This window comes from Lolium rigidum, chromosome 4 (genome assembly GCF_022539505.1).
Source record: "Lolium rigidum isolate FL_2022 chromosome 4, APGP_CSIRO_Lrig_0.1, whole genome shotgun sequence".
Classification (NCBI taxonomy): domain Eukaryota; kingdom Viridiplantae; phylum Streptophyta; class Magnoliopsida; order Poales; family Poaceae; genus Lolium; species Lolium rigidum.
In genome coordinates, this window is record NC_061511.1 from 77356224 (window position 1) to 77370005 (window position 13782).

Below are 13782 nucleotides of genomic sequence, written 5' to 3' on the forward strand. Positions count from 1 at the left end.
GTGTACATCCTGCTTATGCAGAGGCTGGATGTAATACTTAAAACTTTTTGAGTAATAAAGCGTCTCTTATCGGAAAAATGATCTGACATCGAATAATCACAGTGCCTGGACAATTCAATCGGCTCTCACGCGTGAACTGTGGCATGCTGCCTCCGGAAAGCCACCGCTACCTCGAGTCTGACACCTGGGACGAAGTTGACAACGAAGAGATCCTCACAGCCGGCCCGTAATCCCAGCTCACCCAGTACGGCAGTACGACTGCGTCCTCGGCTGCCTCCCCTCGGTCGACCGGTGCCGGACTCGCCATCTTCCTATTGGGGTTCTGCCACACGAGGGCCTCACCCACGACGGCGGGAGAGGTAAAGACCCCCGTGCAGGAACAGCAGGAATACATGCTCACCAGAGAAGACGACGCGTTGTTGCTGGCCTTCAACGCCGAGACACCGGCGACGCCGTGAAGTCTCAGTTTAAGGATTGCATCACAGGTTTAGTTCCTGAATTCGTGGAGGCGGCCGCGTTCAGCACGTCGACCTCAAGCAGAAAAAGGTGCCATGCTGTAAATGTTTCGATCAAGTCAATCTTAGCGATGACGACAACGGTAATAGGGGTGACGAAAGTAATAATGGTGATGCATTTGTTCCGTCATTGAAAATGCTTTAGTTTTGATTTTGATTTTTTAAGTTGTTGTACCATATTTATGATTCTGCAGCAAATTATCTCTGGTCAATAGATTTCTATTTTGCTAAAGAATTTTTTTTGTTTTCTATTTTAAAGTTATCCTATTTTTCTCTTCCGCAGCAACGCGCGGGCATTGTTCTAGTTATATATATTGTACTAGATTGAGGGAAGCGGTGACTGTCGTTGTCATTAGTGGGACAGATGAAGCTGGGACCACCTTTGTTGTAAGGTGCATTGTGGTGTTTGCAGCACCATCAATTCTCTCAGTATGGGTGGAAGCTTTTCAGGCGAGGAGGGCAGCAGCCCTGAAGATGATGATGCAAGCATCCCGGCAAGCATTTTGATCCTTTCAGACCAAACATAGAGTGGTGTCGTTGTGTCGGTCTGAAACAAGCCCATCTCATGCTATGTGCCATCTTTTTTCTTATTTAATTTTTTTTTGTATTTCTTTGGCTGGAAAGAAAATAAATAAACAAAATGCAAATCTTATTTTGTGGCATTTAGTGACATGTGTATCTCTATAAGATTTTATATCAATTTTGGATGCAAGTTTAAACAACAAAGACAATGAACATATATGAGTTCAAATAGTTTCCAAATCGTATATATTCTCTCCATGCATATGTGTGCATTTGTGAGATATGTATGCCTAACCGACAGGCGGGAGTCAGTCGCGTATGCAACTCTCGACAATGGCTTGGCCCAGGACTTGGGGAAGAAATGGTGGATTCATGGTCTCTGGTGAAATGCAAGCTGTTCGCATGTAAGCGGTGTGGAATTTGTGTTCGATGGTGGACCAAGAAAGCAGGAGCTGAGCACTTACAAACAATAGCACTTGGCAGAGCATTTCACCATCAAAGGGAAACACACAACAACAGTCGGCAGTTTTTATTTGAGCAAGCAATACTGGCTGTTTACCGAGGGCGCAACGACACGGGCATCATCTACAGGATAGCGATGAATTTTGAGCTTGCCATACATCTCCATGATGACTCCGTCGAGCTAAACTAGCCGCAGCAGCAGATGGACTCCATGCAACACTCGCAAGTCTCGTAGCAGCAGAAGCAGCAGCACAGCGTAAAGAGGCTGCAAACAACAAGCATCCAATGTAAAATCCACATATTTCTTTAACCAAAAATGACGCAAAAGTGACAAAGCGCATCAGAACCGGCTCGTAAACTTAACTGAGGGTCACTTTTACTAGTGAAATATCTGAAAACTACTTTCATGTTGGAGCGAATCCCAACCTGATTCGATGATGTCATTAGATTCAACGTGCTGGAGTGTGAAAGACAAGGTCCAGGAAAAGTTACATGAAGACGACCCGTAACTACTAACTACCACTTGCCCACAGCATGTCATTTTCCAAATGATAAAACAAGCCAAAGGTATCATATAGTTGGGTCACATGTTTGGTAGATATCCCTTTCAGGAATAAAGGAAAATATCACTAGCTACCTCCACGAATCGCAATCTCTCACCAAACAGAAGGCTTCAAGATGATACAGATGCTGGAAGCTTTTTGTTGCTCATCCTCACAGAAAGTAAGAATTAACTTTGTCAAAAGAAAGCCATGCCAAAGAGGAAGTGAATGATGAAGGAAGAGTTGAGCAATTGGGCTAATTAGTTTCCTTATAGGAACAAAGCTTTGTAAGGACTAAAGTTAAGGAAACCATCTCCTCCCTTACATCAGAATCATACCCTAATCATTTTCACTGTGTTCTGAATCCTAAAAGACTGAGAAAAACAAAATACTGAAATTTGCAGTTGAGAACTTGAAAAGTTTTGAATTAATGAGTGGCGTCTACTAGGGCCTCTTTGGTACGTATGATTTAAAAACTTACGAATTCAAAAAAAACTAAAGGAATTGGCTGCCATGCCATGTTGAACTCTACAGGAATTTAAAACATAGAAATATGTTGTAGTAAAAGTTGGGTTCATAGGATATTTGTCCAACAGATAGGTACCGCTAAGTGTAGATTTAATAACAAGATGAGAAACTCAGAAATTATGAGAAATTACACGATGCAAACTGACTACATATTAGTCATCATGCATATGCTAGAATGACCCTTTTGACACAAGTCTTGTCTATGTTACTTCAAATAGATTAGTGACAAGTCGTTATTCATATACTTCATTGTAAAGAATTTTGAGATTATATCACGTTTGTTGCACCAACCAAAACAAGCAATATCATGAAAATTACTCCATTCAGATACCCGGGTGGTCAAGGCAAGTTTAAAACTTTGTGATTTCTCATGTGTGCATTGCAAAATATGTCAACATAAAGAATAGAGTAACGAAAGCTATCCAGAACTATATCATAACAGAAAGGTTACCATGCATATAAGCAACCTTTCTCCTCATGGCGCTTCTGAACATGACCATAGTAGGACATGTCCTGCGTACTCGGAGGGTTGTACATGTTGATCTATCTCTGCACAAGTATCTGGAGAACAAAGCAGGAAGATATATGGAGTGGACAGCAGTTATCTGTCTGGGTGTAAGCCTGTGAGGCCTTCTTTTATAGAGTCCAAACTAGAGCTCGCAAAGTGTCAGATTCACTTGCAAGCACCAGTGGAAACAGCAAGGACTTGAAACAAAATTGTGGTGGTTGATATGTTATTTGTCAGTGCAATAGATATAGCACAATTTTTTTAATAGTAAACAGTCTTATATAATACAGTTCTTTTTCAATAAGTAAATGTATGGAAAATACCGTCATAAAATATCTCTTGATTTTATCAGTATATGTACTTTTAGATCCTTGGAATCAGTACTCAAGTCAATGACATTAGTATTAAGTACTGTACTGACTATCAAGCTTATCACACAAAACCTGAAAGAGTACCTTTTTGTGGATAACTAGTCAGGTTACATCATAACTGGATGGGACCAAATCCATAGCGGTGCCATGATCAGACATCTTTCATATAGAGTATCCATCTGACTGAAATGTGCACTGAACTTGTAGCTGGATGGAATTGATTTACATTGAATATTTAAGTGTCTTAGGTCCCCCTTGCATTCATTAGTAGGTGGTTGCTAGTTGCACCAGGGACCATAAGCACACATACAAGTACCAAGACTGATACTCCTTAATTATTCAGTGATGATCTTGTCATGAATTGGTAAGATGCCCAATATCAAAATCATCTAGCAACGCCTTGTGTGTGAAGTTCAAATTTGCTAGTCTGAGCAGGCAAAGAGACAATGTAGTTGAGTTATCAAATCATGGAAAGCACTGTGGACTGACCTGTTCATACATCAAGCTTGGAGAACAGATTCATCAGAATCTGTAAACAGCAAAACATCATGTCATCTACATGACACCAGCTGAATTTTCAGTCTCCCATCTCCGCAGCTGTTTCATGGAACAATCAACTTGACCTTTTCTTTTAACTGAATCAACTTGACTTTAATTGGGCATTATCTTTTCAAATAGTGAAATGTCCATCACTTGAGAGTACACCATGAAAGAATCAAGGTTTATCCTCAGACAAGAAAATATTAATTACAGACTTTGGAACAAGGGGCACAAAGTTAATAAAATGCCCTGCACAAGTGCCCATAGCGCTATGGATCGAGTGGAATGGAGAACATTTGAGCACATTAACATATCATGTCATAGTGGGAGCTACCAGAGGAGCAGATTTAGTAACAGCAAAGCTGATGTCTCCAGCTACTGGATGGAACGCGGCATTCCTCTCAAGGTGCTCCCATATAAGCCTTCTCCGCTCCTCAGATTCGGCCTGCTTCTCTTCCTCCTCTTGAAATTTTTTCTGACAAGCCAACAGCAATTTCTGATCCATGTCAAAGAACATTTTCCTGACATTCATTGTAACATTCAGAACCGATTGGTTCCAGTGTAAACGAGCATTTCTTTCCAGGGCTGGATATATGATTGGCAAGATAACTTGGTGGTTTCGAGAGATCAAATTGAACACGTGTTCATTGTTCCACAGGTACAAGGCCCTTTCAGCAACCTGTTAGCAAGAGCAATATTCTTGAGCTTATAGGATAACCAGGGGTGTACAAATTATAGAGTAAACAATGTGACAAACAGCACCAGATTTCTCCATTCATCAAATCCCACGTTGTTGAATGACACATACAAGTGTAGAGCTTTATATAGGCATATGAACGAAAACAATCTTAAATGGACACCAAAAGGAAAAGGCAAATAATGTACTATTTACATTGGTGTGATTAATTAGCATTTCCCTTTGTGACCAATTAACTTGCAGCTACATTCATTTCTAGAGAGCAAATGGCCATATGGAATTCTGTGATCAAACACTAGTTTCAAAAATCACTTTGGCTGTAAATGAGGTACAGGTTTCCAAATACAGATGTCACACACAAAATGTAATGAATCAACAGATTCTCGATTGGAATAACTTCCTGAACTAAATTAGTGTTTTGACAACCAGCAAAGAGAGCTATGAGCTATGATAGAAACTTGCAGAAACAAAATTGTGTTGGACAATAGACTATTGCTTATTGATAAATCTGGACGAAATTTTACCTGAAAATGAGAGCTATTGAGGCAGTGCGCAACCCTGCGAAACAATGGAATCATACACTTCTGGAACTCAGGCATTTCTGTCAATTCCAGCACCTCCTCCAACTCCCCCAAGAACATCATCTCCTTCTGACTGTTGGTCACTGGCCAGTACTTCAACAGGCCTCTGATCACAGTACCTGAGAGCTTTGGTTCCTTGTCGATAAACTGTGTAATGCAGTATGTCAACTGCGGCAGATACATGCCTACTGCCTTTGGCTTATGAAGAGGAATCAATGCCTTGCACAGAAATAACTTGTGCTCCTCCTTGAGTGGCTTTGCAAACCCGCTAATCACGCTCCCAAACACCTCCAAGAGTTCGGCAATCCCATTGTGATGATCGTCTTCGGACACAAACCTATATAGGATATTGCTCACGGCCTTGCGGATGAACGGCCTATTGCCCATGAATTTCCCATATATCCTATGCAAGACTGTCTTCAAGCAATCCCTTTCTCTAGGATCATCGGAATCTAACAAATCAAGCAGCCTAGAGATGAAGGAATTGTCCACGTACTTGCGAGCCACCTTGACATCGACAACCGGAGACATGACGAACCGGAGGAGCAGCTCGTACAAGACCTGTAGGTGGTACCATGAGGGGTCAAAGAATGGATCGTCCTCGTCAGCCTCCGCAGCTCCCCCGGCGCCTGGCCGGACCTTGGGCGGGAAGACCCTGAACAGGTTGATGGCGAACATGCCCACGCATGCCGAGACCATCGCCTCCGTGAGGGGCTCCTCCGCCGCGCCGACGCAGTCAACGAGCGACATCAGCACCTGCCGCTTCCTCTCCCTCTCGGGAGAGTCTCGGCCTACCCGGTCAGTGGAGAAGTCGAACAGCACGCAGCAGACGGTCACCTTCCGGAGGAACACGTCCTCCCTGGTATCCCCCTCTGCCCCGGCGACAACCGGGAGCGGCGGCGACGACCTCATCGGGTCCCACTGCCCCCCGTTGGCGCCGTACGACGTCGGGGACTTGGAAGGAGGGGAGCCCCACCCTCCGCCCCCGCCTCCGCCGGATTTGGGCGCCTTCCCCGAGAGCTTGCCAATGAAGCCCTTCCACATGGCGGCAGCAAACACCTCGTGGCGCAGACCCCCGAGCGTCAGGCACCCATTTCAAGGAGGCAAGGACGGAGCAGGGAGAAGTAACCCACTACCTACCACCCACACAGGACACGCAGCGGCAAAGCAAATCTTGCAAGGCAACGAACGAACCGGGTTGGTCGCCGCAGCCCGTGCGGCGGTCGGGGCGCTAGGTACAGATCCCGCAATGGCTGCGGAGGATTTCAGATCCGGAAGAGAGGCGTCGAGGCCGCCACCATGGATGGGATCTTGGGGGCGGGGAGCAGGAGGAGGGGAGCACAAAAGCGTGGGCGGAAACGCAGTGGGGGAGGAGAGATGGCCACCGGAAGAGGAAGGGGGTGGAAGGACGCATCAGGGCCGTCGGTTGCGGGGTCAATTGTGATTGTATCGGCCGTTGGAAGGTTTTGGAGAAAATTCCTTGGTTGACACACTACTTTAAAATTATCTTTCCTACTACTATTTGATTTTAGAATTTTTTCTTTCCAACTTAACATATAAATTTAGATATTTTTTCATACATTAACACTACTAGTTAAATGACCGTGTGTTGCTATAGTTTTTATTTTTTTATCACACATATAAACATAGTATATGTAAAAATTCACGTGTATAGAAATAGATAACCATATAATATTTTCAAAATAATAAGGTCCTTATTTTTCACGTGCAATATAAATGGATAAAATAACAAAGTAAGGAAACAAATTAGATAATAGTTGGCAAATGTTATTTGATTTTATGCAGTCCTTAGGGCATGTACAATGGTAGGGAAGGCGCGTCTTTTCTTAGCAGTCCATGTCATCTAGAAAGGATGATAAATATAATTGGTACAATGCATTATCTCTTATTATCATCCTTTACAATAAATGATAATTAATTATTTTTAGTAGGAAATTATGTGAATAAGGGAAGACAAGTCGTACAATGGGGAAAATAGTCTTCTCTTATATCATAAGAGATCATCACTTAGCTAAGGGAAGACAATCTTCTCTTCCTTCATTCTCTCTCCTCCAATTAAGCAAAAAATCTGACGTGACAAGCGTAAGGGAAGGCTAACATCACCCCATTGTACATGCCCTTAATTAGCCCTAGTGAGGAAAGAGATAGAGCAGGAAATGGAGACAAAACATATAATAATTGGCAAGTATTATTTGATTAATACAATTGTTAGTTAGCGCTAATGACGGAACATAGGGTGCCTTCCAAACGCCAAAAGCAATCAAACAATGAGGGGGATATGCTAGGTGATTGGATGGTCTGTATGATCCCAATAACGATAATCAAATACGTTGAGTGACCAATAACCAACTCCAATATAATAGTATATGGTGCATTTTTAGCACTAAGGGCATGTACAATGGTAGATAAATATCATCTTCTTCTCTAAGCAGTCCACGTCATTTAGAGGAGACACTAAATATAAGTAGTACGATGTGTTATCTCTTACTTGTCATCTCTAGTAATTAATGAGAATCAATTATTTTTTAGTAAAACACTGTGATGATAAGGGAAGAGACATGGTTCAATTGAGAAAATAGTCGTCTCTTAGTTTCTAAGGTATCATCCATTAGGAAGGCAACATTCTCTTTCTTCATTCTCTCTCTTTCAACAAAGCAAAAATCGACGTGGTGACCGTAAGGAAAGTATGACGTCACCCCGTTGTACATGCCCTAATGGTGCTACATAAGAAGGTGAAAAGTCTCTTTTGCCCCTAATATATTATGTGACTACAAGTGCACGGAACCACCGCCGCCACCACTCCGCCATGTTCCAGCGCCACCGGGTGGAGCTTAATCTGAGCTTGTGCAAGCCCTATTATGAAAAATAGTAGACCAGTTTTATACGACGGTTCAAATATGCGCTGATGATGCTAGCTTTCTAGGAATTTCTCGTATTTTGTACGGTTTCTTGCCGACTTAAAGTAGGCCAAATTAAAACTACAATCATTTTTCGTTTGTTCTATTTACTCTAAAATCATTATTATGTGCACAGTATGTTATTTCAACGGAGATAGGATGTTAGTTTCGTACTATTCCCTCCCCCTCCGGTATGCCCCACAACACTCGTTCTGGCGTTGCGTCATTACATGTGAGTCCCAATTTGAGCAAAATTAATTAAAAAAATGGAAAAGGTCACACATTGACATTTTGCGTGACTTAGTTGCAGGATAAACTAACAAACTTAAAATACGAAGGTTATTCTTAAAAAAACGTTTCACATAAATGATCTACCACGTACGAAGACACATGGCTTTAACAATGGCATAGTACTTTGTCGGAACAATCCCATATTGTGCACACATGTGTAGCTTGGAATGGCGAACAATGTTGAAGGAGGAAGTTTGAATTTCTTTGCATAAAAAATAATTCTTTCATTTTCAAAGTGCCAAAACATGGTTTTTTGTGAAGCAACTACAAGAAGTGCAATGCGGACTTGTGCAAACTCTATCAATAAAAAATAGTAGAGCACTTTTGTACAGCGGTTCATATACTTGCTGATGACTCAACCTTTCTTGGAATTTCTCGTACTTACTTTAGGATTTAGTAGGAACCAGGCCAAATTTGAACTGCAAGACATATTTCGATTATTCCATATTTTTTTTTGCATAAAATCATTTTTAGGTGTGTGTTATTCAATGGAGATATGATGCTAGTTTCGCGATATTCCTTCAGGCGCGCCTCCCGGCGCTAGTTCCAGCGTTGCGTCCTAAATGTGAGTCCCAATTTGAGTACAGCTAATTCAAAAAAGTCAAAAAAGAAAGGAAAACATTCACACATTGTCATTTTATGTGACGTAATTGCGAGGAATTTTTTTTTTTGAAAATGACAATTATATCAAATAACCTTCACAAAAATAAGCTAGCACGTACGAAAGATACATGACTTTGAAGGCAAATGAGGACCTTAACCCATGATATAGTTTGTCGGAACGAGACGATGTGCCTGGCAACAACAAACCTTGTTTCCCAACAAGATTGTTGTCGTCTCCTTTTGCCGGCAAAGCCTTTGTCGAGTTCTGAAGAAGTTTTGCTGAATCTTTTGCCCACTCGGCAAAGATTTAATTTCTAGTAGTGCCCGGTCATGTCTTATCATCTTGAAGGTAACAAAGTGATAATACTGTTCACGCTCTTAAATTAATTGACTTAACTTTATCCAGATACATGAAGTTTTAGTGATGCATGTGTATCTAACAAAACTAAGTCAATTAATATGGAATAAAGGAAATAGCTTGGAGCAACAAGAAGAAAGACACATAAACAACTGCCCATCCGCGTAGTTTTATTCATGTGCGAGTGGTGGTTAAAAAAACCGACGACTCGATCGCTATATGGGGTAAACAAAATGATACGAGAAACAAGTAAAACACACCCACAAACAAGTAAGCAACAATGAAAGCAAAAGACCCACGCGCGGCTGCGGCAACAAGACATTGGTACTGCTGCTTGCACTTGGCCCACTAACACTTGAGGAATTGGATGGCGGGGTAGCCACCATAGACCCACTGGCGCACACCAAAAGACCGGAAATATTTCAGGAACGGTTGTCCGCCGCCCGCCACGCTGCCGCCAGGATAATACCCTGCCGGCATGCCGGAGATTGAGACGTACTCAGGGTACCAGGGGGATCCTGCGGAAATTGCGAGGGTGAGGCGGCAAGGGTCCATGCATGCCTTGCCGTAGACGAAGAATGTGTAGGTGTTGCCCGGGTTGAACGCCTCGCCGCTGCCGCCCTGCGCTACCGTCCAGCCGGCGTTGTTCCAGCCGTACGCACCGACTGTGACGGTCGCGTCGGTGCCCCCGTTTCCTGTCTTGATTTCGAACTTGTAGTCGCATACCTCGCTGCCAGGGATGAGGACACCGGCGCCGTTGCCGGTGCCGGCGACAGCGGCGACGACCAAGATAAGGACGCCCAGCTTCACCATGGTGGCCATGTTCGCCGCTAGCCAGCTACCTCTGAACGATCGAGATAAATGTGAATATGCTGGACTACAGACCAGCTGCAACCTACTTGCTACAGCTCTTCTTCTCCATCGAGCCTGACCTACCTCTCCATATATAGAGAGAGATGGTGTCTGGCCAGACCGCCGTGTCTAACACCCTAAACGGTTGACTTCCTATAACCTAGTACCATTTGATCACATGCACATCCGGATCGTACGTCTAGGATCTCATGCTGCCTGCAAGTTTCACACACCGACGTTTCATGGTGCCTAGCTAGACCGCCATGTCAGTAAGTGAGACGTGTGATCACACTAGTAGAAAACATGTCTTTTGTTTGAAGCTGCCCGGAGCATTAGTTCCGGTCACGTTATGAATCCAGACTAATGTGAGCATTAGTCCTGGTTCGAACGGCTAGGACGTCGCACGGTATTAGTTCCGGTTGGAGACACCAACCGGCACTGAAGGGGTTGCGGCAGGCCCCGTTGGTGCGAGCCTCTTTAGTCCCGGTTGGAGACACCAAACCGGACTGAAGATTTTCTGGGGTTTTATTTGGCTCCACACCCCCCGTCCCCCGGATCGTCATTTTTAGCTTTATAAAATACAAAAAAGATAGAAAATTAATTTTTTTAAATCCTTTTAGATGTAGGTAGGGTAGGTGATCTAGTTATTACAGAAAATAATAAACATGATTTTTGATTTTTTGCAAAAAAAATGTATTTTTTTGGTAAAATGGCAATTTCTCTTGCATACGAACTCGAAAAAAATGTTTAATATATGAAATCTACCTATGCGAAGAGTTAAATCCGATTTCACCCAGCTGTGCCTGGTTTGCCAAATTTTAGATTCTTAAACTGTCAAAGGAAAATATGAAAAAAAATCAGATTTTGTGTTTTGCAAAAAATTGCTATTTGTTTATTCAAGATTATTATTACATCATTACTTTATTAAAAAAATTATTTGGAATTCAAACAATAAAAAAGTGTGACGTTGTGACCAATAGGTTAATACGATTGATATGATACGTACAAATATCAATAACGTGTGCTCAAAGCACTTGGAAGCGGGACGGAAGGAACTCAGAAGTTAAGTGTGCTAGTGCTTGAGTAGTTTGATGATGGATGACCCGGCGGGAAGTTGACCACAAGTAAGTAATTTAACTAGAGATTAAGTGTAGTTACAGACTAAACTTGTCAAATAACTCAAATACTAGAAATTCTGGAAAAAAACAGAAAAAAGTGAGTGGTAAAAAATTAAAAAATTTGAATAAAGAATAGACATGGGGGCCTTTAATCCCAGTGTTGGTGGTGTTACAAACTGGGAGTCCCAGTTGGTGATGTTACAAACTGGGACTAAAGGTCCTCCGTCCCGGCGCGCCCGCAACCCACGTGAACGGCCTTTAGTATCAGTTTATAACACAACCGGGACTAAAGAGTGAGACTTTAGTCCCAATTCCATAGTCCCGGTTGAAAAAACCGGGACTAAAGGCCCTTACCAAGGACTAAATGCCCGGTTTCTACTAGTGTCAAGGTCTGCACCATCTGAAACAATGACAAGTTAAAATTGCTATATCTGAGAGCTTTATTAATATCAATGAAGTTGCAAAAATATTTTCCATTCCTTAAGTAGTTACACTTCACATTTGCGTCAACTTTTAGCCACAGTACTGAATATTGTTTTGCTGGTGCTCTAGAACTGGTTGCCGAATGGGTTTGATTAATGATTCAGCCTTTGCATTAACATAAACATCAGATATGTATAGATACATCCGAATCACATCGACCCACTGGTGACGCGGACTATTATTCTACCATCTAAACTATTAGTCTAAGTTAACTACTCCATACGTACCGGTTTATAAAGGTTACATATAGTTTATGAAATAAATTAATTAACCATAAATTTAGTCAACAACACATGAATTCTATGTCACAAAAAATTATACCATCGTAAACATCTTTTGAATATGAATCTCATGGTATAATTTTTACAACATATTGTATAATTCTTATTCTATTGACCAAACTTATGGCCAGCTCTTTTTAAACTATGTGTAATACTTTAAAAAAAGCGGTACCGGAGGACAACAATGCAAAAAAAAGAGAATAAGCTTTAATAAATGGTAAACAGATTTTGCGGCGATTTCACGCATTTAAGTGTGGCGCTATTGGAGAGCTTTATCAGGGGCAAAACAGTTTAGACCTCGCGCACACAAGTGATCCTTAATCCGTCAGCCAGAAAAATTACGCTCATCTCATAAAAAACGAGAGAGTAGTAATTTTGTAGAAAAGTAGAGCATCGACCACATGCATCGAGGATTTCGTATGATACAGTAGGAAATTCATAATCTCTAGATATACGAGTAGCGTGGGGATGAAGGTGGGCTTTTGGATGATTCCTTCTGCAATTGCCGGAGTTGACTTGTACTATCACATCATGCTATAGTTCAGATCCCGTATAGTTACTCCCTTGAATCCATATAATTGTCGCGTGTATCTAGATATAGCTTAGTGTATCTATTTACTCATTTTATACTTTTAGATATTGAAGAGAGTACAAAGTTTAAAAATTTGGAACGCCAAGTTGCATGGGGAGGCCACTGGACTTCTCTTTTTACGAGATTCATTCTGAAAAATTGAGCTTGTGTGGGAGATGCCAGCGGACTTTTCTTTTTATACGAGATTCATTCATAAAAAAAGTTTGTGTGGGAGTTGCCACTAGATGTCGGGGGTGTTGAAGGATTGGCCAGCAGCCGATGCGTTGGGATATGGGCGCCCAGATGCGTTTCCGACTAACCCCGAACGCGTACATCACTGCTGCGCTGATGGTAACATGGACGGCATCGGATAGATTTGATGCTTCCAAGTCTGACTTGGTGCCACTATCCATCTCATATCCCAATCGATTTAGAATTTAAACTTAATAATTATAATTGGTTAGGAAATTTTGAAAAACTTATAGTAAATCATGCATATTTCGATTTATATTTTGGTGAAATTTCATTACATTTGAATCAAAGGTTTGTGAGAAAATATATATTTAATTTAAACAAGTGCCCGAATACGTAAAAAGCTATTTATCACAAACTAGTCGTCCGAATGGGACGAAATATTCACAGATTTTAGAACAAGGCATCTATATCTTCTCTTTCTTAATAGATGGCCCCATTTTGCTGATCTCTCAGCGAGCCACGTCACCGGTTAAAAAAAATTCCTCCCGCAGCGTTGTCGCCCGTCACGTTCGCTGGTAGCTCCTCCTTTTCTCCCGTCCCGTGCAATCACCGAGAGCATCGTCGCATCTGGCTCTTCTTGCGTCGCCCCAAGATTCTTCTTAGATGGGCTGGACCGATGTTGACTCGCTGGCAGTTCGTGGGTCGCAACCTCGCTTGCAGGATTGCTCGGCACCAATCCTCGTGGGCTTGCAGTGTGAAGAAAAACAGAACCGATGTTCCTCTTCCGCAAGTGACCGGCCGCGACCTTCCTTTCTCCTCCCCACGAAAATTCCATCCACGACCTAA

General features: G+C 42.2%; 1 protein-coding gene and 1 long non-coding RNA gene across 2 annotated transcripts; both read right to left on the bottom strand.

Annotated features, from left to right (window-relative positions):
- Positions 1 to 1497: 1497 nt before the first annotated feature.
- Positions 1498 to 3134, bottom strand: LOC124708245. Its single transcript, XR_007005072.1, has 2 exons — positions 3021 to 3134; positions 1498 to 1764 (listed from the first exon to the last, which is right to left on the bottom strand). It is a non-coding gene; the product is annotated as an uncharacterized LOC124708245 (long non-coding RNA).
- Positions 3135 to 4093: 959 nt separating this feature from the next.
- Positions 4094 to 6641, bottom strand: LOC124648912 (serine/threonine protein phosphatase 2A 57 kDa regulatory subunit B' kappa isoform-like). Its single transcript, XM_047188595.1, has 2 exons — positions 5210 to 6641; positions 4094 to 4667 (listed from the first exon to the last, which is right to left on the bottom strand). The coding sequence occupies exons 1-2, from the start codon at positions 6308 to 6310 to the stop codon at positions 4302 to 4304; spliced, it is 1467 nt and encodes a 488-aa protein (XP_047044551.1). The 5' UTR covers positions 6311 to 6641; the 3' UTR covers positions 4094 to 4301.
- Positions 6642 to 13782: the final 7141 nt, after the last annotated feature.